The sequence below is a fragment of the Apus apus genome, chromosome 9, assembly GCF_020740795.1.
Source record: "Apus apus isolate bApuApu2 chromosome 9, bApuApu2.pri.cur, whole genome shotgun sequence".
Taxonomy (NCBI): domain Eukaryota; kingdom Metazoa; phylum Chordata; class Aves; order Apodiformes; family Apodidae; genus Apus; species Apus apus.
Window position 1 is genome coordinate 7208086 of NC_067290.1, and position 22315 is coordinate 7230400.

The 22315-nt window shown below is 60.6% G+C and overlaps 1 protein-coding gene across 11 annotated transcripts; it reads right to left on the reverse strand.

The window, feature by feature from the left end:
• Positions 1–934: 934 nt before the first annotated feature.
• On the reverse strand, positions 935–22178 carry USP19 (ubiquitin specific peptidase 19). Of its 11 annotated transcripts, none has more exons than XM_051627942.1 (27): positions 22091–22178; positions 18108–18352; positions 16283–16339; positions 15081–15209; positions 14422–14555; positions 13688–14095; positions 12894–13161; positions 12604–12760; positions 12427–12498; positions 11796–11911; positions 11274–11488; positions 10784–10985; positions 10566–10699; positions 10246–10404; positions 10050–10160; positions 9776–9886; positions 9528–9629; positions 9014–9154; positions 8727–8845; positions 8373–8510; positions 7915–8282; positions 7097–7207; positions 6349–6565; positions 5878–6030; positions 5601–5764; positions 5342–5520; positions 1153–3555 (listed from the first exon to the last, which is right to left on the reverse strand). In XM_051627942.1, exons 2-27 carry the CDS (start codon positions 18214–18216, stop codon positions 3322–3324), a joined length of 4308 nt encoding a protein of 1435 aa, XP_051483902.1. In that variant the 5' UTR covers positions 18217–18352; positions 22091–22178; the 3' UTR covers positions 1153–3321. The 11 variants fall into 11 exon arrangements, with proteins under 11 accessions (XP_051483908.1, XP_051483902.1, XP_051483903.1 ...); XM_051627943.1 differs by lacking the exon at positions 22091–22178 and adding an exon at positions 18550–21888; XM_051627948.1 differs by lacking the exons at positions 1153–3555; positions 22091–22178 and adding an exon at positions 935–1126 and having other exon boundaries at positions 18108–21888.
• Positions 22179–22315: the final 137 nt, after the last annotated feature.

The following is a 22315-nucleotide window of genomic DNA, read 5'->3' on the forward strand; positions in this document are numbered from 1 at the left end:
GGCGGAGGCAGCGACCGGCCGCGCCGCCCCCCGAGCCCCATTGGACGCGCCGCCCGCCCGCGGCTTGACGGGACTTGCAGTCCCGTCGAGATGGGAACCGGCACTGGGGCGAGGCGGGGGCAGCCCCGGGGCCACCGGGCGCGGGGGAACACTAAGCGATAGGGCACACCGGGTAGCGGGGCGGCACCCGGGGCACCGGGCACTGGGGACGCTGGGGACAAGGCACATCGAGGGACGGGAGATGCCAGGCATACCGGGCACTTAAGCACTGGTACTGGCAGTCCTGCCACACCAGCCGGAACCGGGACGTGCAGTCCTTGTCACCGGCACAAGGGGACACCGCGGAACACCGGGCGGTGGTGCATACCGGGAGACAGCAGGCAACAAGGCGCTGGAACTTGCAGTCCGGCTGCACCGGTACTGGGGAACGCTGGGAGACACCAGTGTCTATGGCAGCAGGACTGCACCAGGTAAAAACGGGTGACAGGGCACAGAAGAAGACTCCAGGCAGCGAGGCGCATCAGGGAACACTGGCTGATCCCCCTGCTGCTGTAGGGTGCACCAAAACACAGCTGGCACTGAGAGACATCATGGGACAGTGAACATCAAGTCACACCAGGGGCACCATGTGGGCAGCAGAGCCCAGTGAGGATAGTGAGCTACAGGGTGCACTGAGTGCCAGGGGACCTGTGGGGGCCCTGGGGAACACCAGGGGACACAGAGCTAGAGAGTGCACTGGGTACCACAGCACACCAGAGGATGTGGGGCATGAGAGCACCTGGGTGCTGAGGACCTCAAGAACTCATGGTACCCTGGAGGGGTCACCAGGTGCTGGAGGGTGGCAAGGGACAGCAGGCAGTGGACGCAAGTGGAGTTTAGCAAGTTTAATGAGCGCAGGACAAACCCCGACCCACTCCCCATTCCCCCACCCCCCAGTGCCCAGGCCAGCCCACAACCCCAGGACAGGTGCCCCACAATGATGCCCTTAGTCAACTTCTTCCATGCTGCTGTAGGAGGGGGCCGGGTGCTCGGCAGGGCTGGCAAAGCGCTCGGGGAGGCCTTCTGCTGCCAGCGCCGGGGGTGCTTCGGGGGCCAGGCTGGATCCGAATGGCACCGGGGGCAGGCCCTGCAACAGAAGGCTGGCATGAGAAGGAGACGACTGGGGGCATGAGAGGGAGACCAGTACCCTGTCATACATCTTCTCCCTCCCTGCTCCCAGGGGGCCATGGGGTGCCTGAGGGGACATACAGCCCCTTGGGGCAGGTACCACACACAGCACATGTAGCCCTGTGGCCCAGAGAGTAGCAGCAGATGCCAGCCCTGGCAGCAAGGCAGGGGAAGGGCAGGGGGAGGGCAGAGTGCCCAGGGCCCCCAAGTGGCAGCCCCCACCTGCCCGCTGGAGGACAGCCAGGCTGCAGCACGCTTGGCCCAGGCACTGCTGCCTCTCCCCAGCCTGGCACTCGTGGCCCCAGGGCTGCTGTGGCCAGTCTGAGCAGAGCCCCGCGCCCCGGCACAGGCACCCAGCCAAGCCGGGCGGCAGCAGCGAGCCACAGGGCAGGCTGCCAGCGCCTGCCAGGGTCTGAGGAACGGCACAGGACCAGAGGGGATTTCCACAGCCTAGAGTGCCTAGCCCGAGCCTTGTTGCTGGCCACCTAGCCCTGGAGAGAGCAGGCAGGCAGGCAGGTGCAGGCAGGGGCTTGCAGGCCCCAACCACAGGCTGCCAGTGCCAGCCGGAGCAGAGGTCACCCCACCGGCGCCGGGCACTGACTCAGCCCCACGAGGCACTGTGGGTGAGCGGGGGAAGCCACCAAGTCCCAGGGATGCAGACAATGAGCCAACTGTTCCAGGACAGGCATCTCATGACCACGGCACGGCTCCACCAGGCTCCCTGGCTGGGAGCTGCTCAGTGGGGAGGACACGGCGGCACATGTGCAAGAGGGGTGTGGGATGAAGGCAGGGGGAGCCCTGGGCTTCCCACTGCCCAGCTCAAGCCCCAGTCAGAAAAGCAGGTGAGTCCCTTCCCTGTCAAGCATCCTTCCCAAGCCAGGCAAGGACACTGCCAGAGGGACAGAGGCAGAGATAGAAAAGGAAGTCACAGGGCTCTGAAATCACCTCTCGCACCCAAACGTGCCGGAGCAGTCTGAGCCACGCTGAGCCAAGGGCAACATGTCTCAATGTCAGACAGGGCTGGAGCTGCAGCCGTGCCCCAGCCTCATGGGACGGCATGCTGCCAGCCCCAACGGGCTCCCCACGCCCTGCACGTGCCATGCAGGAGCTGCTGCCCCACAGCACTCAGCCGCTGCCACACAGGGTGCTGTACTGGAGTCACCTGAGGCACAAGAATATCACTGGCTCCAGCGCAGTCTCCCATCACACAGGACAGGGATGCTGCATCTCTTTGGAAAACCCAGCTTTATTAACACACCAAGGTCCCACCTGCGCTCCCTGACCCCACACCTCTTCCGCAGCACGGGAGGACAGTCCCCTTGCAAATGAGGTGCTGCACCACACTTCCCTGGCAGAGAGCCACCTCCCCCGGACACAGCCAGCTGGGGCCAACTAAGGACAGCTCCCATGCCCCACAGTGCCGAGGGCTGGTGAGAGCCAACAGCCCATGGAGGCAGGTGCTCACCACAGGCACCCCACAGCCCAGACTGCCAAGAGAGAGGAGCTGCAGGAGGGCCGAGCCTCTGGCTCGGCAGGGAAGCTCACAAGCCCATTAATGGGAGTTTGGGGCGGGGTGTGGGGCTCCCAGTGTGCAGGCAGCTGGCACCAGGAGGCTCAGGGGAGGCCAGCAGGAGGGACGAGGTTGACTCAGAAGCCATGGGACATGCCAGCCCCAAGGAGCGCAAGGCTCCCGCAGCAGCATGGCTGGGAAAGGCAGCCAGACCAGGATGCATGTCAGAGCACCCTGCCCTTGCTGCAGCCTCCTGACAGGTGTCCACTTCATTCTTGGGAGCCACGTGGAGGTGGTCACTGTTCCTGGAGGGCTCCCAGGCCCTGGCCATGCTGCAGCAGCAACGTCCATTCCTGAGCCACAGGTAGCCATGAGGTCTGCCCTGCTCCCAGTGGGCAGCAAGGGTGAGGGAGGGCAGAGAGGCTCCTGGTTCTGGGCTGTGCCTTGGCAAGGCAGGGGGATGGCCATGCCAGCTGGCACAGGAGATGCCAGAGCAGACAGGCAGGAGCCAATGGTCCCACACTTCCCTCAGTGAGTCCTTCCCAGCAGTTTCTGTCTGGCTGTCCAACGTCTTCGTTGCATAGCGTCTTAGGACGGCGCGTGCTCCGGCAGCCCTGCTCCTGCAGCTGGCTGAGTGCCCGTGCCTATCTCCAGCGGGTTTGGTAAATGAGTGGGTAGAAAACATTCAGGAAGAGAGCCACAATTGCGGCCGTAGTGGCCAGGACAAAGTATCTGGCACAGCCTTCATCTGGGTGCTGGGGGGTGCCTGGACTATGCTTCTGGCCACAGGGCCTCCAGGAGCTTCTTGCAGGCCTTTGAGGAGCCTCGAGTTGCAGTTCTTGTTCTTCAGCCTCCAGTTCCTGCCAGATCAGAGAAGCCTGCGATGTGGAAACCTGCGTCAGCACTTGGAGAACACAACGGGCAACACCCCTCGCCATCCCCCGGGGCAGGCAGCTGTCTGCAAGCCCAGCCCAGTGCCCAGCCAGCCCTCCTCCCCATGCAGCACCATCATGGTCACACCCGCCCCCACAGCTCTTCGGGGTCTCCGCTGTGTGGGGTGCAGCCAGGCTCCGGTGGGCAGCTCTGCGGGAGGGAGCGTGGGCAGCTGCCAGGTCTTCATGGGGCCATGGGGAGCGGAGAGGGCAGCTGGATACCGGTGGAGCTGATGTGCTGGGATTGATGGATCCAGGTGGCAGGCAGCAGCCAATCACAGCCCAGCTTTTGTAACCACAACAGGATCTTTCATATCTTTCGGCCAATCCAGAGCCAGCTGGGGTGGCAGGAGCAGGAGGCGCAGTCACAGCGCAGCCAGTCACAGCTCTGCTTGTGTAGGTGGGAATCTCCAACAGCCAATCACAGCCCAACTTCCAGGTGGATTATCCACAGGCAGCCAATCACAGCCCAGCCCTTTGCTGTGCCGGTGATCACACAGAGCAGCCAATCAGGGCACAGGTCTCTGGAGGGCACCTAGTTGCCTGGGAAGGTGCAGGTGGTCCGAGGCGCTCAGGGCTCCACCAACCCCGATGAGATCCAACGTGCCCCAGCGCTGCGGGCAATCCAGCACTTCTGGGGGCCCGGTGAGCCCCAGCACCACACAGGGATCCCATGAATCCCGGCACAGAGGGAGTCTGAGCACTGTTCAGGCCCCTGAAGACTCCCACTGCCAGCATGGGATGAGCAGCGCAGCCCAGTCCTCCTGTTGCCCCAGTGAGTGGGGCTGGTGCAAGACATTATACAGCTCCCCTGGGACAGGAACAGCCCAGGCAGGTGGACACCAACATGCTGGACAGCCCAGGGCCCCAGAGACATGCAGTGCCTGTCCTCAGCTGAGAGGACAGAGCTGGGATGCCAAACCAGGGCCGGGCCGAGTGCTGTGCGAGTCAGACCAGCCCCATGGGGCACATGTGCATGTTAATGGAGCTGAGCATCACCCTCAGGCCCCGCTGGGCCACAGCACCAGGGTGCCCAGAGCAGAGGGAAGGGCTGCAGCAGAGCAATGCAGGGGGGACTGGCCTGGTGGGCACAGCGCTGCACCTCAGCCTGGCCCTTCGAAGTTCACGCAAAGATCAGCCCAACCATTCCCTGCTGGTGCATGCCGAAAGCACCCAGCCAGCTGGCCCGCCCCTCCCTCCCAGGCAGCCCAGCAGCAGAGCTCACTCTGGCAGGTTTCTCTGAGCATCCTGTGGAGGCCGCCAGGCCTCTGACTCAGTGCTGCCATTTGCTTTTTTTGCACCTAGCTTGGCGCTGAGCTAGGCCCCAGAAAGCGCCCCCCACCCTGCTTTGAGAGCAGCTGTGGGGGGCAGGTTCTCACCGCTCCCCAGCACAGCCAGCTCCTACTGCACCATTCACAGCTTTCCTTCTGTGCAGAACCCAGCGAGTCTGGGCCCCCTCCTGCCTCCTCCAGTGCCTTCCCACCAGCACTCCCACCCTGATGATGGGAACCAGCTCTCCTGTGGTCCCTCAGGGCAGGGACTGTTCCAAGATCACAGCAAGAACAGGACGAAACAAACACCTGGCTGGCAAAAGCCCTTCAGTGTCAGAGGGGCAGGTACCACAGCTGCGCTCTGTGGGCGCCAGCAGAAGGGCTAGGCCCTGTGCGTGGGCACTTGTCATGACTCAAGGCTCCGTGGCTCCAACAGTGCCAGAAGGGACGTGAGCTCTCACCTGGCTGGCAGCAGCTTCGGTGGAGGGGGTGCGCTCGGCGCGGTGGTCTGGGGGGTGCCCGGGCAGGGGTCTCTCCACAGGAGAGTTCCTCCGGCGGTAGAAGAGGACATACGCGTATCTGGTTACCACCTGGCTCTCCTCCACGGTGGTGACTGTGCTGTCGTCGAAGAGCCGCCAGCCTGAGAGGAGAGAAGGGTTAAACAAGTGGACAGACCTTAGCTGCAGCAGCTGGGGGGCAGCGAGGGGGTCAGATCCTCACCCACGTCACTGCGCTGGCTGTTCTTGTCGTTGGGCAGGCGGGCGTACGCTGTGTAGTGCCCCCCAATCATGCCCCCGTAGTGGTTGATCACAGCGTACAGGTCATACATAGGCAGCTGCTGCTCACCCTTTCGGCCGATGCAGAACTTGCTCAGGTCCAAGCTCCTAGGGAGAGACACAGGGACAGTCAGGGGGAGGCAGTGTTAGGAAAGGAGGGGCCGGGCTGCAGGACAGCACAGGCAGCGTCAACCCAGGCACTTCAGCCTCCAGGCTCTCACCGGACAGGGAAGTCCACCATGTCATTGATCTTGTCCCTCCAAATAAAGCTACGGAAGGAGAAGCGCTTGAGCTGGATGATGAGGACATTGGGCAACCGCCAGAGCATCAGCTGCTTGGAGGCCTCACGGTGCTGCTTGCACTTGGGGCAGTACCTGGGGGAAGAGTGTGCTTGTTACCAGCGTGTGCAGGGCCTCAGGTCTCACAGCCCAGCCCAAAGGTCCCCTCACATGGGGCTGGCAGAGGGGGCGCACGAGGTCTCAGCCTTCTCTGCCAGGGGCAGGCCAGTACAGTGCTGTGGAGCGCTGGCATTGCTCCTGCTGGCTTATGGCCTCCCTCCCCAGCACACAGGCAGAGCCAGCCCCGTGTTCCTGGCTGCCAACAGAAACAGTGTGCAGGCCCCAGGCAGCTCCTGGGAAACCCCCACTGCTGGCTGGGCCCATGGGCTGAGCCCACCCTGTCCCCTTCCTCACCACGCTTCCTCCGGGGCCAGGACTTCGGGCTTAGTGAAGAGATTGAGGCACTGCTCCAGGGTGAAGTGACCAGCCCGGGCTGCTTCGCTGGCCGAGCCCGGGTCCTCCACGCACTCCAGCTCCTTGGACTCCACCAACACATACTCCTTGAGGCGCTCATTGTTCTTCCACACCAGTGCAAGAGAGCAGTCATCTGTTAGCTCCAGGGGGGTGTCACCTGCAAAGGGGGACACATCTCACACTCCTGCCCCACCAGGCTGGGCCAGGCCACTTTGCTGGGGCTAGAAGTCTAATGCATCCTGGCCTGATACAGCGATCACACAGTGCTGTCAGGAAGGGACAAGAGTCCCTCGGTGAGGTTCACCAACCGAGGGCAGCAGAGCCCCCCATGCAGCCAGAGGCCAAGACTGGCACAGCCCCCTTGGCAGCACTTGCATAACCAGCACTGGATGTGGGCATCCCATTCAGACAAGAGGTGACCCAGAGACTACTGACCCTCTGTGGATGTAGGAGCTTGAAAGGAATTGGTCTATTTCATGAGGAGAGCAAGAACATCATGCCCGATAAGAGCTTCCAGGCAGCAGCTCTGTGCAGCAGAGTGCTGCCTGCCTCTGTGCCAGATGCAGCTTTTGCTGTTACATCTGGGTTTACCTTGTGCTAGGTCTCTGGGAGCCTGGCCAGGCAGATCCACCACCCTGGAAGAGGCCATGAGGGATGCAGGTGGCCCTTTCTGGGGCTCTGGGCTCACCTTTATCTTCCAGCTTGTGCTCTCGGTTGGCACTGTCGATCTTGTTGATGTAGAACGGCGTGGCACGGGCACTCAGCGAGTCTGGAGTGTGCTGGTACCCAGGGATGGCAGCTGTGGACAAGCAGGGACAGATCTGTGGTGGCACTGCCTGCCTGCCCTGCGTAGGGGCCAAGAATTTGCAGTGCCCCTACCCCCACCTCACATGCTATGGCCTTGCAAGGACACAACCACGTGCCCCGTGTCCTTGACTATTTTTAGCAGGCGCCTGCCCCTGACAAGCCGTGCTCCTCTGCCTGCCTTGCCCCTTCACTGCACATTACTGCCATCCTGAGACGAGTGTCTGGAAACGTGACAGCCAGGCAGCCGAGCGCGAGAGGCTGCTCCCGTGCAGCTGAGTCAGAGCGAGGGAAACGCTGCGCACAGCCCCGAGGGGCTCAGCCTGCGCCGAGCGCTGCCCTCCCACGGGACTCGCAGGCTTCTGCCAGCCCCTGCCTTCCCACCCCTCCCATGACACATTAACACTCCAGCCTCTTCCCTAGTCAGGTCTGTGCTCTGCCCCACGGGCTCTGTCAGGGCAAGGCAGAGCGTGGGCAGGCAAGGCATTTCAGGCGGGGCAGCGCTGACAAAACACAGCTCCCAGGACCTCACATACGTCCCCAATGATCTGTGGACCAAGCTTACAGGGGGAGAACAGATGCTCTGGTGGGAGGTCACTCCAAGGTGGGAGGTCACTCCAAGGAGGGAGAATTGCTCCTGTTTTCTCTCGGGGCTGTCCAGGATCCTGGCACAGGCATGGTTAGTGCCACAGCACCTCTTACCTTCTGGCTTGAGGGCTCTCTCATAGGACGGCTCCTTCTCACAACAGCTGTCGCCCTGCGATTCCATGTGCTCAGAGAAGCCTGAATCCAAGCTCAGCAGGGAACTTCTGGCTGCCAGGACCTTGCTCCGGACAGTGCCAGCATCCCCCAGCTCTGGGTGCAGCTCAGGCACAGCTGGTGAGAGTGGGGGCTCCTGCAGGAGAGTGGAAGGCCTGTTGTCCCCATCTCCCAGCTCAGGGACAGAGGTGGCTGCTGCACAGCTGCTCTTGGCCAGGGGCTCCAACTTGTCTGGGAGGAGAGGCTGCAGCTCCTGCTCTGGTGACATCCGGGCCAGCTGGAATGGAGGCTGGAACACACTGACTGAGTACCTGGATAAGGAGGTGGCAGTCAGAGCCAGGCAGACAACAGGGCTGAGCTCAGCTCTGGCACAGAAGCACCTGCCTTCCCTAGACACTCACCTTGCGTAGCCCTCCAGCAGCTGGGCCAGGCGGGCGTAGGTGAGGCGGGACTCAGGCACGCTGATGAGGAAGGGGAAACCGATGTTCTCTGGACGGCACGAAGCCTTGTGGTCTGGCCAGTGCGTCTTCTGACATACCCTGGAACACACACAGCCCGTGCTGAACTCAGTATCTGAGACCACCCTGGGCAGGAGCATGACAAGGCCAGAGGAGTAGGATGGGAATGAGGGGAGTGCCAGGAGCTCCCTCCCACAGGCCAGGTCCATCCCACCTCCTCCCAGTGGGCTGAGCTCTCCCATCCAGCCCGACATGGCCAAAGACCCTCCCTCCCCACCGAGCACCAAGACAACTCACACGTTGCAGTAACCGACTCGATAGCACCTCGTGCAGCGCTTGAGCTTGTCATCCTCTGACAGCTGCTTCTTCTGGCAGGCAGCACACTTGGCGACGGGGCCACTGGGCACCTGTGGACGCTGCAGGAGAAAGTACCCGTTGGCAGGGAAGGACACCCAGTCAGGACCGTGCTGCCCTGGCAGGCATCTGTGCTCACTGCACCCAGTCACAGTTGTGTGCAGCTCCCCCACTCCTGGACAGCTCCCCTGCAGGCTCAGCCTCCCTGCAGTCCCAATATTCTCTCTTACCTGCTGGACCTGCAGCTCCACCACCCGCTCCTTGGCCAGCTCTGGGGACAGCACCTCGAAGCAGAGCAGCATGTCCGTGGGAGAAACAGTGTCCAACGAGTTGGACGGCAGAAACATGCGGTGGAAGCGATTCTTGATCACCTGCCAGGAAAGCAGTGGAGTGGGGCTGTGTGTGGGCTGCCCCACACTCCCTCTCCTGAGAAAGCCACAAGTCCCCAGCCCCACAGGGATCTGTGGGGACAGCAGCACCGCCAGGACGCTGGGCTCAGCTCACCACCCTGCCAGGGGAGGATGGACACCCCCTGCCCCATTGTGGTGGTCTAGCCCTCCTGAGCAGGGCTCTGCTCAGCAGCACCTCTGCAGGACACTGCCACCCACAGACAAAATCTGCTTCATGGACATGCTGGAAATGGGCAACTGACTGCAGGTGGCCACATTCCTGGCAGAACTGCAGGAGCTGGGGAACACACAAGAGCAGCCTGTGGGGCTTGCTCTCCAGGTTGAGCACTCTCACCTCTGCCAGGCGCAGGTTCTCTGGTTTCACACGCACACTGTGAGCCACCGAGTCAAGCACCTCCATGGCACTGGAGTTCTCCTTGCTGATACTCACGAGAAACTGCCATGAAGAAAGAGCCACATCAGACACATCACACCAACACATGAGGGCCCTTGCCTAACACAAAGCTTAGCCTGTTAGCACACAGCCAGCTGCCTGGGACACGTCCAGGAGCCAAGCTCCCCAGAGCAGATGGCATCCTTTACCTTGATGGGTTTCTTGTGTGGCTCCTTTGCAAAGTAGTAGACAGTCAGCACCTTCTGCTTCTGTGGGAGGGGCACAGGGAGGTACAGGAAGGGGTCAAAGGTAATGGACACCTGCAGATGCAAGAGAATACTCAGTCGTGGGAAGTGTTTGTGGTTGAGATCAGTGGGGCAGAAGCCCCAGTGGGCCCAAGATCCAGCCATGGCCTGTACCCTCTAAGGGTCAGGAGCCTGCTGCAGAACCAGGACAGGGACAGAGCCTCCAGGGCTGCCCTACCTTGGAACACACTGGGCACACCAGCTTGGATTTGTACTGGCCCTGGAAGAGGTCCACAATAAATGAGTCATTCCTCATCTTATGTCGCTGCCAGGCCTCCTCAGCTACCACCTGTGGGGAGACAGGGCTCAGCACTATGCTGAACGATCCAGGCCAGGGCTTCTCTCCCACTGGCTTTTCGGAGAGACATCCTCACCTCATCAGGCCTCCCATCTGAGTCAACAGTTTCTGTGTAGGGCTTGTTCTGGATGCGGTTGAGGTCCTCGTGCAGGCCATCAAGTAAAAAGGCCATGAACTCCTGAGCATCGTGCTGGGCATAGCCAGTGAACTGGCTGGCCTTGCTGGCCACGATTGCCTGAGGGAAGCAGAGTAGTCAGGGCTGGCCAGCAGCACCACACACAGAACCTGGCTGTACCCACCCAGCTCTCACCGCACCAGTGGGGCAGCCAGGTGCCCACACAGAGGTGCTGAGGACCCACAGCAGGTCCTGCACTGTACTGGTGCCTGGGTCCCTACCTTCAGTTTAGAGGGCTGGAAGGCATGGTGTGTGCCCTTCCACAGCGCTCGCAGCAGCATGGCAAAGCCGATGGCCAGGCGTCCCCCTGTCCCCAGAGGGTTGTTGTAGTTGATTTCTGACTCAAAGGACCGATCTGTAAGAGATGCAAGAGTAAGGGCAGCTGCCAGCTGCACCATCCAAGTGGCTGGGCTAGGCTGGGCTCCTGGCGTGGGCTCACCATGGAAGTAGTCACGCAGCTCCCGGGTGTTGGAGAGGGACTGGATGACACTGTTCATGAAGCAGGTGTTACCCAGGTTCACCAGCCCTGTGAAGCCAGGCAGGCACACCTTCTTCTTCTCATCCTCATCCTCATCGTCCTCCACACTCTCAGTGCTCACAGGGCTGTGTGTCATTGGTGGCACCATGCATGTTGGTTTGGGCTGCCAAAAGAAGAGATGGGTGTGAGGGTGCTTTGATCTCTTTGGGAACACCAGGGGAACCCGAAAGACCAGGAAACCCGAAAGACCAGGACACTCCTCTGATGTGGCTGGGCTGAAGCCATCTTACCATCTCCCAGCAGGACTAAGATAGACAGACCAGCCACTGTCCCCAGTCCTGCCAGCCATGACCAGGGAGCGCTGCCTCCTCCAGCAACAGTTTGCTAGTCCCCAGAGCAACACCAAGAAAGTGGGCCCCTCTTTTCTCCTGCCCAGGTCAAACCCACTCACCGAGGGGATGTGGGGCTCTTGCTTCACTGCCACATGCTCTGGGACTGTACGGGCTGCTACACCATCCAGACCTCCATCTTCCACACGTGGCTTCTCTTTGTCGCTGGCTCGGGCCTCTTCCTTGCTGGACAGGGGGTGCTGGTTACTGCCTGGGGGATTCTTGTCCAGAGGGGTAGGGCCTGTAGGCATGGCAACCTTTGCACCACCCACTGCACCTTAAAAAGGGGGAAGGGTGGGCCTGTGGTTAGCAGCACCACGCACTCCCCACAGTAGGGCTGAGCTGCTCGGTCCATGCTCACACACAGTCTCTCTCCTACCCCTCTCCCCCATGAGCAAGGGCAACAGTGGTGCCTTTCTCCCAAAGCTCGGCTCGCCTTGGCCTACACCCAACTCAGCCCCTCTTCCCTACAACTCTGCCCCAGAGGATCCAGCACCATTTGGCTGCTGCTGGCAGTGAGAAGCACCTGTGCCCCACGGAGAGGCACGGGCCAGGCAGGTAAGGCAAGAAGGTGGGGTGCAGACCTCGTGTGGCAGGAGCCTCCAGCCCTCCCCAGCGCTGGCTCTGGCGCTTCTTCAGGCAGACGTCAATGCGAGACACTGTGAAGTTGTATGTGCACTGGTCCGGCTCAATAAGGTTCCTGCAAGACATGCAGCAAGTCAGGGGTGCCCCAGACCCCCCAGCAGCCTCAGACATGCCAAAGACTCCGCAAGGCAGGGCCATGGCCTCCAGGCAGCACCAATCCTGAAATGGACCTGACAAAACAGTGTGGAAACTGTTGAGCCTGGCCACATTGAACACAGAGAGGGCCTCATTCCTGGCAGATCCATTCCACTTCGTCCCACATTCCCCTTCCCACTGGACATCCCACCCAAAGCACAGGCAGGTTGGCCTGGCTCTGTCCACAAGAGCTCCAGAACAGGCTGGGGGGTAACTGTGGGCAAGGAGGCACTGGGATTTCCTCCCCTGCAAGCCACCACATGGAGTTAAGGCAGCCAGGGGCTTGGGATGTTGGTGCAACATGGTCCAAGGGAGACCCTTAGGTGCAGAAATTAACATTCCCTGCATAGACCCACCAGCTGAAACTTGCTCCTGCTCCAGCTCTGCACTCCTAGCTCCCTTACCCTCGCATGGGCTGGAAGGATGGAGCCATACCTGAGCTTCACCTGCCACCGGAACACTGTGTGGGGTCCACAGCCAGGATGGAGGCGAAGGAAGTTTGTGTCACTGCAAAGAATTTGGGAGCAAGTGAGAAGAACTGAACAAACAAGTAGCCCAGCTACAGTCAGGAGCTCTGCAGCAGGCTGGCACCATCCTGAGGTATGCCTGTACCTTGTCTGGAACACCAGCGTGAAGTCTTGCTCCCGGAACAACACCTTGGACGTTTCCTTGTGGATCTCCTTCACATAGACATGGACTACCACCAGGTCGTTGCCCTTCTCATATGAGTCATTCTTGACAAAAGTCAGGCTCACAAAAGGCTCTGGCTCTAGGCAAGGAAAGCCATAGAGGGAAACGTTACCTTCCTTGCATGCCAAGACATTGCTGCAGGCCAACTCAGGAATGGTCCTGAGCAGATGGACCTTCCCAAGCAGGCCAACCCCTGGGCTGGGGCCACTCACTGTCAGCTGCTGCTTCCAGAGCCACGTCATCTTTGGACCAGTCCCTCTTCTCACTGTCTCTGCCCAAGGGAGGGGTAGCCACTGGGACAGCCTTAGAGCTCTCTCCCAGGACAGGTGTGCAGTCCCGGCCCCGCAAGGCCTCGGCGGGGCTGCCTGGCTGCAGGACTCTCTTCTCCACACAGGTGGCTACATGGTGGGGGAACACCTCTGTGGTAGGCATGAGAGGTGGCATCTCCATGGGAACAGTCTCCTTGGCCAAAGCCACAGCCTGTCAAGACAGAGGGACACAGTGAAAAACAGGCACCATCCCCCCTGATGTCTGCCTGCCCGAGCCAGGCAGACACAGCCACACACCCCACACTCGGCCCAGTCCCGTTAGCACCACAGAATCACAGAATTTTAGGGGCTGGAAGGGACCTCGAAAGATCATCTAGTCCAACCCCCCTGCCAGAGCAGGATCACCCAGAGCACATCACACAGGAACATGTCCAGGCGGGTTTTGAATGTCTCCAGCCAAGGAGACTCCACAACATCTCTGGGCAGCCTGTTCCAGTGCTCTGTCACTCTCACAGTATAGAAGTTTTTTCTGATGTTTACATGGAATGTTTACGTGATGTTTACCATGGCCCAGAGACTGCAGGGCCCTCATGTCACCCTCTCTTCCACCACAGCCAGGCCCACGCCAGCCCTCAGCACCACCCTCGGGACCTGGAGCCCATCTCAATGGCAGGGATGGGTCCCTGCACAGGGGCTGAGGGAGCAGGGGTGCCCCATTTGGCTGGGTCCTCAGGTACCTTCTCCAGCGGGGGTGCGAGGTCCGCCAGGGCTGTGGGCACATCGACCTGGCTGGCTCTGCCGTTGCGGCGGCCACCTGCTCTCCCGCTGTGCCCCTTGCTGGGCTCCACGCTCCCCGTGACTCTGGCATTCAGCTCCTCTTCAGTGTGAGCCCCTTTGAGGTACACTGCCCGCTTGGCGCTGGGGCCGCTCTGTGTCCCTGGGCTGGCTGGGCTTTTCCCTCCCAGGGCCTCGCTTCTTCCGGGGGCACGCTTGGGGTTGGAGGGCTCCTGCCGGGACCTCTGGGGCTCTGCACCTTCAGCCCTTGGCTCTTCGGAGGCCAGCTCTGCAGAAGTAGCCTTCTCCTTCCCATTCTCCCAGCACGTGGTCCCTTTGGCCAGTTCTTTGGATCCATCTTTCCTTCTCTTCTGTGAAAAGCAGTGCAGCACAGTAGGAAGGTATCCAGACAGCAGTTTCTCTTCGCCAGCCCCTTACCCTCACTCCCCCCTTTCCCAGAGTACACCAGGTCTCTGATCCAGAACTCAGAGGCTATGTTTAGGCAGGAACAGGAGAACAATCACAGCTCCCTCCCAGATGAGCAGCTGCCTCACTGCCCTCACCCAGCACATCAATGCAGGATGAGCTCCACATTGCTCCTTGGACAAGGGCAACTCAAGAGCAGGGAGTGAAACCCTCATCCCAGCACCCCCAGGCTCCATAAACATCCCCAGAAGGCAGATCCTCTGCTCCTCACCAGAAGCGAAGACCAGGTATGGAGTGGGATCTTCTTCTGAAGCACAAGGTGTAGAAAGTTCCCCTTCTTGTACTGGATCTTGCTACAGGAGCCCTCAATCTCCTCGTAGAACTGACAGCTCCATTGGCGCCCGTCTGCAAGCAGAGGGGGACTGCACCTCAGGCAGGGCTCCAGGCAGCCCACACCCAGCCCACTGCCTGCTTCACCTGCCCCAAGGATCAAGGGAGCACTCGTCCAGAGCCAAGCAGGCTGCAGGCAGCCTGCCACCACAGCCCAGGAGACTTCAGGGTAATGCCAGCTTTCCTGGGTTTGCTTTGTACATCTGTCTGGCCCTCTTCCCAGAGGGAAGGCCTTGGACCTCCCTGCCCACAGGGGCACCGTCACTTTTCCAAGGGATACCCAGGGCCGACTCAGTCATCCCTGCAACCAGAGGACAGAGACGCGCCAGTGGGCACTTGTTCACTTGGCGCAGAGGCCAGCTCCTGCCCTCCCCAGCTCTACACCCTTCTTCTTTTACACTGCTGCTGTGCCAGCTAACGGCAGGGCACTGCCTCTGAAGGGAAGATTTTATGCCTGCCTGGGTCAGTCCCACATCCAGCCCAGAGCTGCACCAAGCTCCACTAGAAAAACATTTGCAGCAGCCTCTCCGCTCCCCATACCTGGTAGTTTGACCACGCAGTCCCTGTCACTGAAAGCAGCATCCACATCCTCTACCTTCAGAGCTCCACTGCCCAAGTTCAGCTTGACAATGATCTCGTCAGCATTCTGCTTCCAGTCCAGCAGCAGCTCTAGGAAGAGGGAGGGAAGTGTCACCCACCTGCTGGGGCATGAGCCTGCAGCACCCACTCGTTGGCTGGGGAATGTGAACCTGAGCACACACTTGGTTCAAGGAGGTCAATGCAGGGTACAGAGACTGTGGCATTTAAACAAGACACTGGCAACCTGCTCTCATCAGACAGGCCACAAACAAGAGCACATGTTGCAGCAGGGCAGGTGAATCCCAGTGGGAACCAGAGGGATCAGAAAGGCAGCACTGCTCTCGGCCCTGTCACGTGCAGCAGTTGGGAAGAAGGGGTGGCACCTGCCAACTACGAGGCAATTGCTGCTTTCCCAGTGAACAAGGAAGCCACAGAATTACTCTGGGAGATTCAAGTGGACTCTGACCACAACCAGAAATTGCCACTTCCTCTTTGCATATGCGAACAAACAGCTTGGCTGCAATCACCGAAGCACTGCACTCCTGCCAGGTGAGCTCTAACTCAGGTGAAGCAGGGGCAGGGCCCAGCCAGGCCAGAATGCCACACCCAGGGAGAAAACGGTGAAGCAGGTGCCCGCCAGGCTCCAGCTCTGGCCCCGCAATGTCCTCAAGTCTTCAAGGCAAAAAGGTGGTTTCAATCACCTTAACTTCAATCAGGTTCATTCCACCCTCTGTGGCACAAGAATGTCCTATTCTAGCCTCAAAGCAGGCCTGAACCAACGCAGAAACAGCCAACACTCACCGGGTGACATGGCTTGGGACCTTCCCAGCCCAGCATGGCTCTTTGCTTAGAAACAAGCAGGACAGATGCTGGCAGCAGAGTGTCCCAAGGCTGTGTTCAGTGGCACGGTGACACCTGAGCTGGCAGCAGCCTGCCGCATGCCCAGGGCCTCTTCCGTGCAGCCAGCCATTCCCAGGCACATGTGCTCTGCCTTGCCCCTGGGAAGGCCACATCCTGCCCGGACAAATGCTGAGGCAAGGGAGCACTCAGGTTAGTTGTGCTCAACGCTGCAGCACAGGACAAGGACAAGGTGAGAGCTCCAGATCCCTCAGCAAGGACACTCCGTGGCCATGCACTGACAGCCAGCACACACTTCAACTTACCCTCCTCGGAGTCTTTCTCCTGGGCAGTCTCAGCCTGCTCGAGCTCAGGGCGAGACACTGGTGGGCAGAGAAGCAGAGTGCGGGTAGGTCTGTCATTCTGTCACCTCACAGCCTGGGCCAGCATGACAACATCTGACATTTCACACAACACATCCTTCTCCCCTGCACCTCTGTCCAGGCCTTTCATCCTGCGTGTGCTGCCCATTTCTGTCCCCTGCTTCCCTACACCTCTCCCTCCTCTCAAGCCCTGCCTGCAGCACCACAGCAGGTCATCCCCCAGGGCTGCTCTGGGCCACACCACCATATCCCAGTTTAGCCAGCACCACAGTGGGAACAACACAATCGTGGTGCTTTGAGGCACATCTCAGCATGGAACTTGTGGTAGTAAGGCTGTGCCTCTGCTCAGCACACCAGGCCTTCAGCCTCCAGCCATAGAGAGGTGTCCTGCCTTGATCTGACAGGGAGAACCTGACATTTGGTTGTGCTCAAACCAATTCTGCTGTAATGAGAGAACCACGTGGCCCAGCTGCACTTTAACATTCACATTCCTGCACAAGCTGCCAATGTCCACGGTGAAAACCTCCATCCAGATCAGGCTGGGGAACCAAACTGACCTGACACCTAATCCCTGCTCCCTGCAAGATTACCTCCAACAGCCACAAGAGTCTTGGGGCCTGCTCCACCCCCACAGGGCAGTGAGCTCTGCCAGGCAAGGGGTTCAGAGCAACAGCACCTTGTCCTCGAGCAGAGCAGCAGTGGCACTGTGAGCTGTGCTCTTTACCCCAGAGCACTCAGAGGGCTGTCACCGCCTCCCTTGACCAGCTACAAACCAGGAGAACACCTCTGCTGACAAACACAGTCACTGGTGCAAAGAGGCTGGTGGGGCTGGCAGTGTGAGAAACGCTTGTCTACAACTTGCTGCAGCCCCTTGCCATCCCTGTGCAGAGGAGACAGAGGCAGCACAGCCATCCCACAGCCCCTGGGAGGGCAGGACCCCCCATGCCAGGCCTTGCCAGAGACACAGCTCACCTCCCAGCACAGAGAAGCTGCAGCGCTGTGCTCTGCACCACGGGGTTTGCATGGGGGACTGTGGCATCTGCTCCAACACAGACCTCAGCCACTGCCTGTGTACCTTGGCCTCTACAACAACCTGTGATTTTGAGGTGACAGCAATCATACACTGCTTGAGGCACAGAAATCAAGCCATTTTCCAGGGCCTAAGGGCTGCCAGAGGAACCCTTGCCTGCATCCTGTCCACAAGCGCTCCTGCCCAGTACCAGAGCCTGCACCTGAAGCACCATTTTCATCAACAGATTTGCAGCAGGTAGGGAAGGAATTACTCCACAGCAACTACTCTGCTTGAGCCACACCTTGCCCTGACAAAGAGAAAGCACCAGCCCCACCCACAGGCCCGGCACTCAAAGGTCACTGCCTCTCAGCATCTGGCCTCTGCAAACCGATGGGGAAGCAGCACTGCCTCCAGCTGCAGGAGGCTTCATTCCCCACCCTTTCTGGATCAGGGCGGCTCAGCCCCTGCCAAAAGCAGAGACTAGTAACAACCCCCAAGGTCAACTCCAAGCTTAAGCTAACAAGGCCACAGGCCCGACCTTCCTCACATAACTGGGGCTAAGCAGTGCCTGAAGGAAGAAAGGTTACAGGTCCAGGGAGGACATTGTGCTGAAGAGGATCCCACATCACACGGGTTACCATCAGCTGCAGGAAGCGATTAGCTAAATCTGCTTATCCTGCAGCAGATGGCTGCAAGACTCCCACCCTGTGGGAAACCACAGGCCTGCTTGCTGCAGCCTTGCTGAGGGGCTCTCACCTTCCTTGCTCTCCTGGTTGGCTCGATCCTTCTGCTTCTTCTTGTTGGTGGCATCATCCAAGCCCCGAGACACTCTCCTTTGGCCAGGGGCATTGGTACTGCTGGACATTTTCAGCCGTTTGGAGGACACAAACGGCCCGCCGGGGTCGGTGATGGAGTCTGGGTCAGGGGTGCGACGTTTTCTTCCTGGCCCAGCTATCTTGGCGACTCTCTGTGGTCAAACTCTCTGGCAAGGAACTAGTGGCCTAAAGAGAGGAGAGAGTGATTGTGGCAAGAGGAGCGGGTGGAGAAGGCCCAACAGCATCAGAATCTGCTCTCTGCCCCGGCGCCAGGCCCTTCCAGGGCCAGTGCCCTCGCGTGACCTTTGCTGTGGCGTTTGCGGAAAGCCCCACACCGCGCTCGGTGAGGAAACCTACCTCATCACAGCTGTCACAACACTTACTGCCAAAAGCATGGCCTTGTCAGAGCTCCCAAGATACACCCGGAGGTCTTCTGTATATGGCACACATTAAAAACCTGGAAAGCAATTGTCATACTCATGGCTCCCACTACAGCAACACTGGCCCAGAGCAGCTGCTGGCACTAACATCACCCGGAGGCAGAGCTGAGGGTGAGGACACGTGGAGGCCTCGATCTGCAAAATCGAGGCTCCGAGGTCAGCTGGGGCAGCTGGCCCCATGGCTGGGAGCAGCAGCTATTTCAGTCAAACAGTGCCTCATGTGAGAGGGTGGGATCAGGAGCCAGTAACGCCCTAAGAAGGAAGAAAGGGGAGAAGCAGGAGCAGGCCCAGGACAGTCTCCCGTGACAGATGAGAGCGGTCCCTGGCAAGAGGAGAGTTCCTCCTGCTCCACCCACCAGAGGGGATGACTGCACCTTGTATATTCATCTCCCGCTGGTTTACAGACAGCGCCAGCAGGGCCTGGCCTGGAAACAGGACACCTCTGCTCTGTGCTCCTGCCCCCTCTGATATGCCCTCCCAGGCAGAGCCAGCTCCCCTATGGGGTCTGGGAGCTGCTGGCCTGAGGGCTGGTCTCAGTTTCACTCTCCAGTGAAACTTTGCCCTCAGGTGTTCATGGCCTCAGTAGCAGAGAGCCGGATCAGCCTGCTGAAAACGGTCCCACTTGAGGTGCCTCAGTGGAGGCAGTGAGAGCAGAGAGCTGGGAAAGCTTCCTCCCTTCCTGCAGACCCTGACCCTGGTAGTGCCCTCTTGGCTGCAGGGCTTTGCTGCAGGAGAGCAGGCCCAGCCACAGGCACCCTGCCCACCCCCAGGTGCCAGCAGCAGCAGCAGCTCGTGCACCAATTCACACCTCATCCCTCACCCAGCTCCCGTCTGAGGATGCAGAGCTGAGCCCAATAGTGTCTTGGCCTAGCACAGCTCCACTGAGCACAGACCCCACAACTTCTACAGGTCTGCTCAGGCTCAGCCAGGGCAGGAAGCAGCTCCAAGGGAAGTGCTCAGCCAGAGGGAATGGGCTGGCAGCTCTGCACTGCCTGCTCCAGGTCCCAAGGTGTTTGTCTTCTAGAAATGCTTGGGGCAGTAAGTAGCCACAAAGGTGAAGTCATAGCCACAAACTGCAAGGGCCTGCAGAGAGTGAAGCAGTCCTGCCTGTCCTCAGCGCTGGCAACGCCAGCCCCCCCCGCAGGCGAGCCCTTCCTCCTCAGATCACCCCGCCCTCAAGCCAAGCGCGAAGCTCCAGCGCCGAGTCCAGCCCGGCAGCCGGGCACAGGCAACTCCCACACCCGTGGTGGAGGGGCCCGAAACGATGTGGAGACAGAACACTGAGCAGGGCCCAGCGCCAGCCCCGGAGAACTTGGAGGAATGTGGGAGGACAGCAGTGACACCCCCGAGCTGCTGCACATGCTGGGTCTCCCAACACCTCTGGCTGCCGAGCAAATGGGAAGGGCCTCTGGCAGGGGCAAACATGGCCACGGTTCCCGAGGCCAGGCCTCTGCTGCTGCCAGCCACACACCACTGCTCAGCTCCAGTCCCCACCAACACAGCATGGCCACAGGCACCCCCCGGCACTGTGAAAGCTTAACCTGGGCTTGCCAATGCAGGAAAGTGGGTTTTCCTGAATTTCTTTTACCTATAAGGTGAAAAACCTGCAAGGAGTGGGAGACAAGAAGCAGCGACTGCTCTGTGCAGGGCAAGGTGGTGTTCAACCACCTCCAGAGTGGTGGCACAGGGTAACTGTGGGGCAGTTTTGGCAGCAAGCTCCAAGAGGGGTCCTGGAGGCTGAAAAAGGATTATTACCCTTCCAAGCAGGGGTGAGGGAGAGAGGCTGGGCCACGTGTCTGCTCGTCACTCCCCTGGGAGAAGGCTGCTGCCGCATGCCTCACCGAGGGCTCAGCTCCCTCAGGCACCCTGCAGACAGTTATTTCTAACGGCAGGCAGGCAGCAGGGCTGGGGCTCTGCCTGACTCCAGCTGCCGGGCTGATGCCCCCCCCGGCCGCCGCAGGCACCGCGGGGTTTGGGAGGAGTGCAGACAAAGCACAGGTGACTCCCAGTCATCTGTTCTAACCCCTCCAGACTTTCTGCTTCTCTACCATCAGGAAATGTGCAGCCAGCCCCCAGGGGTGCTGGGGCACAGAGTTTTTTGGCCCCATGAAGGTAGGAGCTGCTGAGGTGAGAGATGGTAAAAGGCAGGCTTGGCTGGATGCCAGATGTGCCTTCCAGAAGCACCCGAGGGGCTCGTACAAAACCTTTACTCAATCCTCCTCCAAGCTGAGAGAAAGCCTGGCCATAGTGCTGAGAGAGGAGGTGCCTCCTTGCCCTCTGCTCTCCCAGGCTTGGTGCTGGTGTGAGCACCCACGTGGCTGCAGCGCAGACCAGACCGAAACACCCGCCAGAGCGAAGCTGCTTCTGCCAAGCTGGTCTTACCCAAGAGCAGCTCCCCAACCCGGTTCATGCTGGGGCTGCACAAACACTTTCACTGGCCAGAGGAAAAGGAGAATGTAGGAATAGGAAGAAGAAGCCAAAGAGAGGGGCCACCCCTTCCCACTGCAAGGGCCAGACGAGGCTGGTGTAAATGCTGAGGGAGTGACAGCAGAAGGTGCACAACAAGACACAATTAGCTCTCCATGTCTGGGGCACATTCAGCACTTGGCAGGAAGAGGGTCCTGGGTCTTGCCTGCAGCAACCCCCACCCAGCACCCCTAGGCCTTTCCTGGGACAGCTGTGGAGGCTGACCAAAAGCCTCCTCCTCCTCCCACAGCCTTTTGGCTGCTCCAGATCCCAAATACAGACACACTTCTCCTCATGCACACAAGTACTTCTGTCACCTTCTGCTCCTTGTCCCCTCAAAGGATCAGAAACCTCCAGACTCAAGCTCATCTCCTTACTTCAGTTTCTCAGCATGCCTGACACACAGCCTGAGCCAGGACAAGCACAGAGCTGCTTAGGGCAGGTGCCCAACACTGCCACATGTCACATTTCCAACCCTTCTGGAAATCATTGTGTCCCCAGAGCACCATGAGAGCAGCTGTGCTGTACTGGGAGCCCAGCGGGCCCAGCTCCCCCCAGGCTCTGGCAGTCTCTGGGGAAGATGACTTGAGTAGGCAGCGGGCTGCAGGCCCATCCTGCGCTGCTGCCCGGCCTCGGGCGTTCGGAAAGGGGAGAGGGATGAGGAACGGTGCTTCTGCCCAGGGGCTCAGACGGGGCCACCGCGGGCACAGGCGATGGCCGCGGGCAGGCAGAGCATCGACCGCAGGCAGCGGCCCAGCCCCGCAGCTGCCGCGCACAGCCCGTCCTGCCGTGACCCGCCGGCGTCCCCGCTCCTCAGACCCCTCTCCCGCGGCCCCTCCCACCCCGCCCCGCTTCCCCCCCCGCCCCCGGGCCGCATCCCGGCCGGCCCCGGGCCCTGCCCGCCGCCGCGGCTCCAGCCCTCGCCCCGCTGGGCTGCCGCCGCCGCCGGCCGCCGCTCCCCGCCCCACCGGGCCCCGCCGCCGCCCCGGCCCGGCCGGCCCCGCCCGCCCGCACTCACGGCCCCGCCCGCCGCTCCGGTCTGTTTTGTTTGGAGCCGAAGTTCCGAGCGGGCCGACTCCGGAGACAGGCCCCGACCCGTGACGCACTTCCGGAAGCCGGCGGGCGGGCCCACGTGACGCGGGAGCGCGGTCATGTGACACGCGGCAGGGCCGGGCCCCGCCCCGCTGCCATGGCAACCGCGGCGCCGGGCCTGGGGGCTGCGCGGCCCCGCGGCCCAACCGCA

Coding starts and splice junctions, on each gene's coding strand:
- USP19 (XM_051627942.1), bottom strand. CDS start 18,216: ATGTCCAGCAGTACCAATGCCCCTGGCCAAAGGAGAGTGTCTCGGGGC. Junction 12,499..12,603: donor ACGCTGGTGTTCCAGACAAG/GTACAGGCATAC, acceptor AATTCTTTGCAG/TGACACAAACTTCCTTCGCC. Junction 8,283..8,372: donor CTGCTGGAGGGCTACGCAAG/GTGAGTGTCTAG, acceptor CTCCTTATCCAG/GTACTCAGTCAGTGTGTTCC.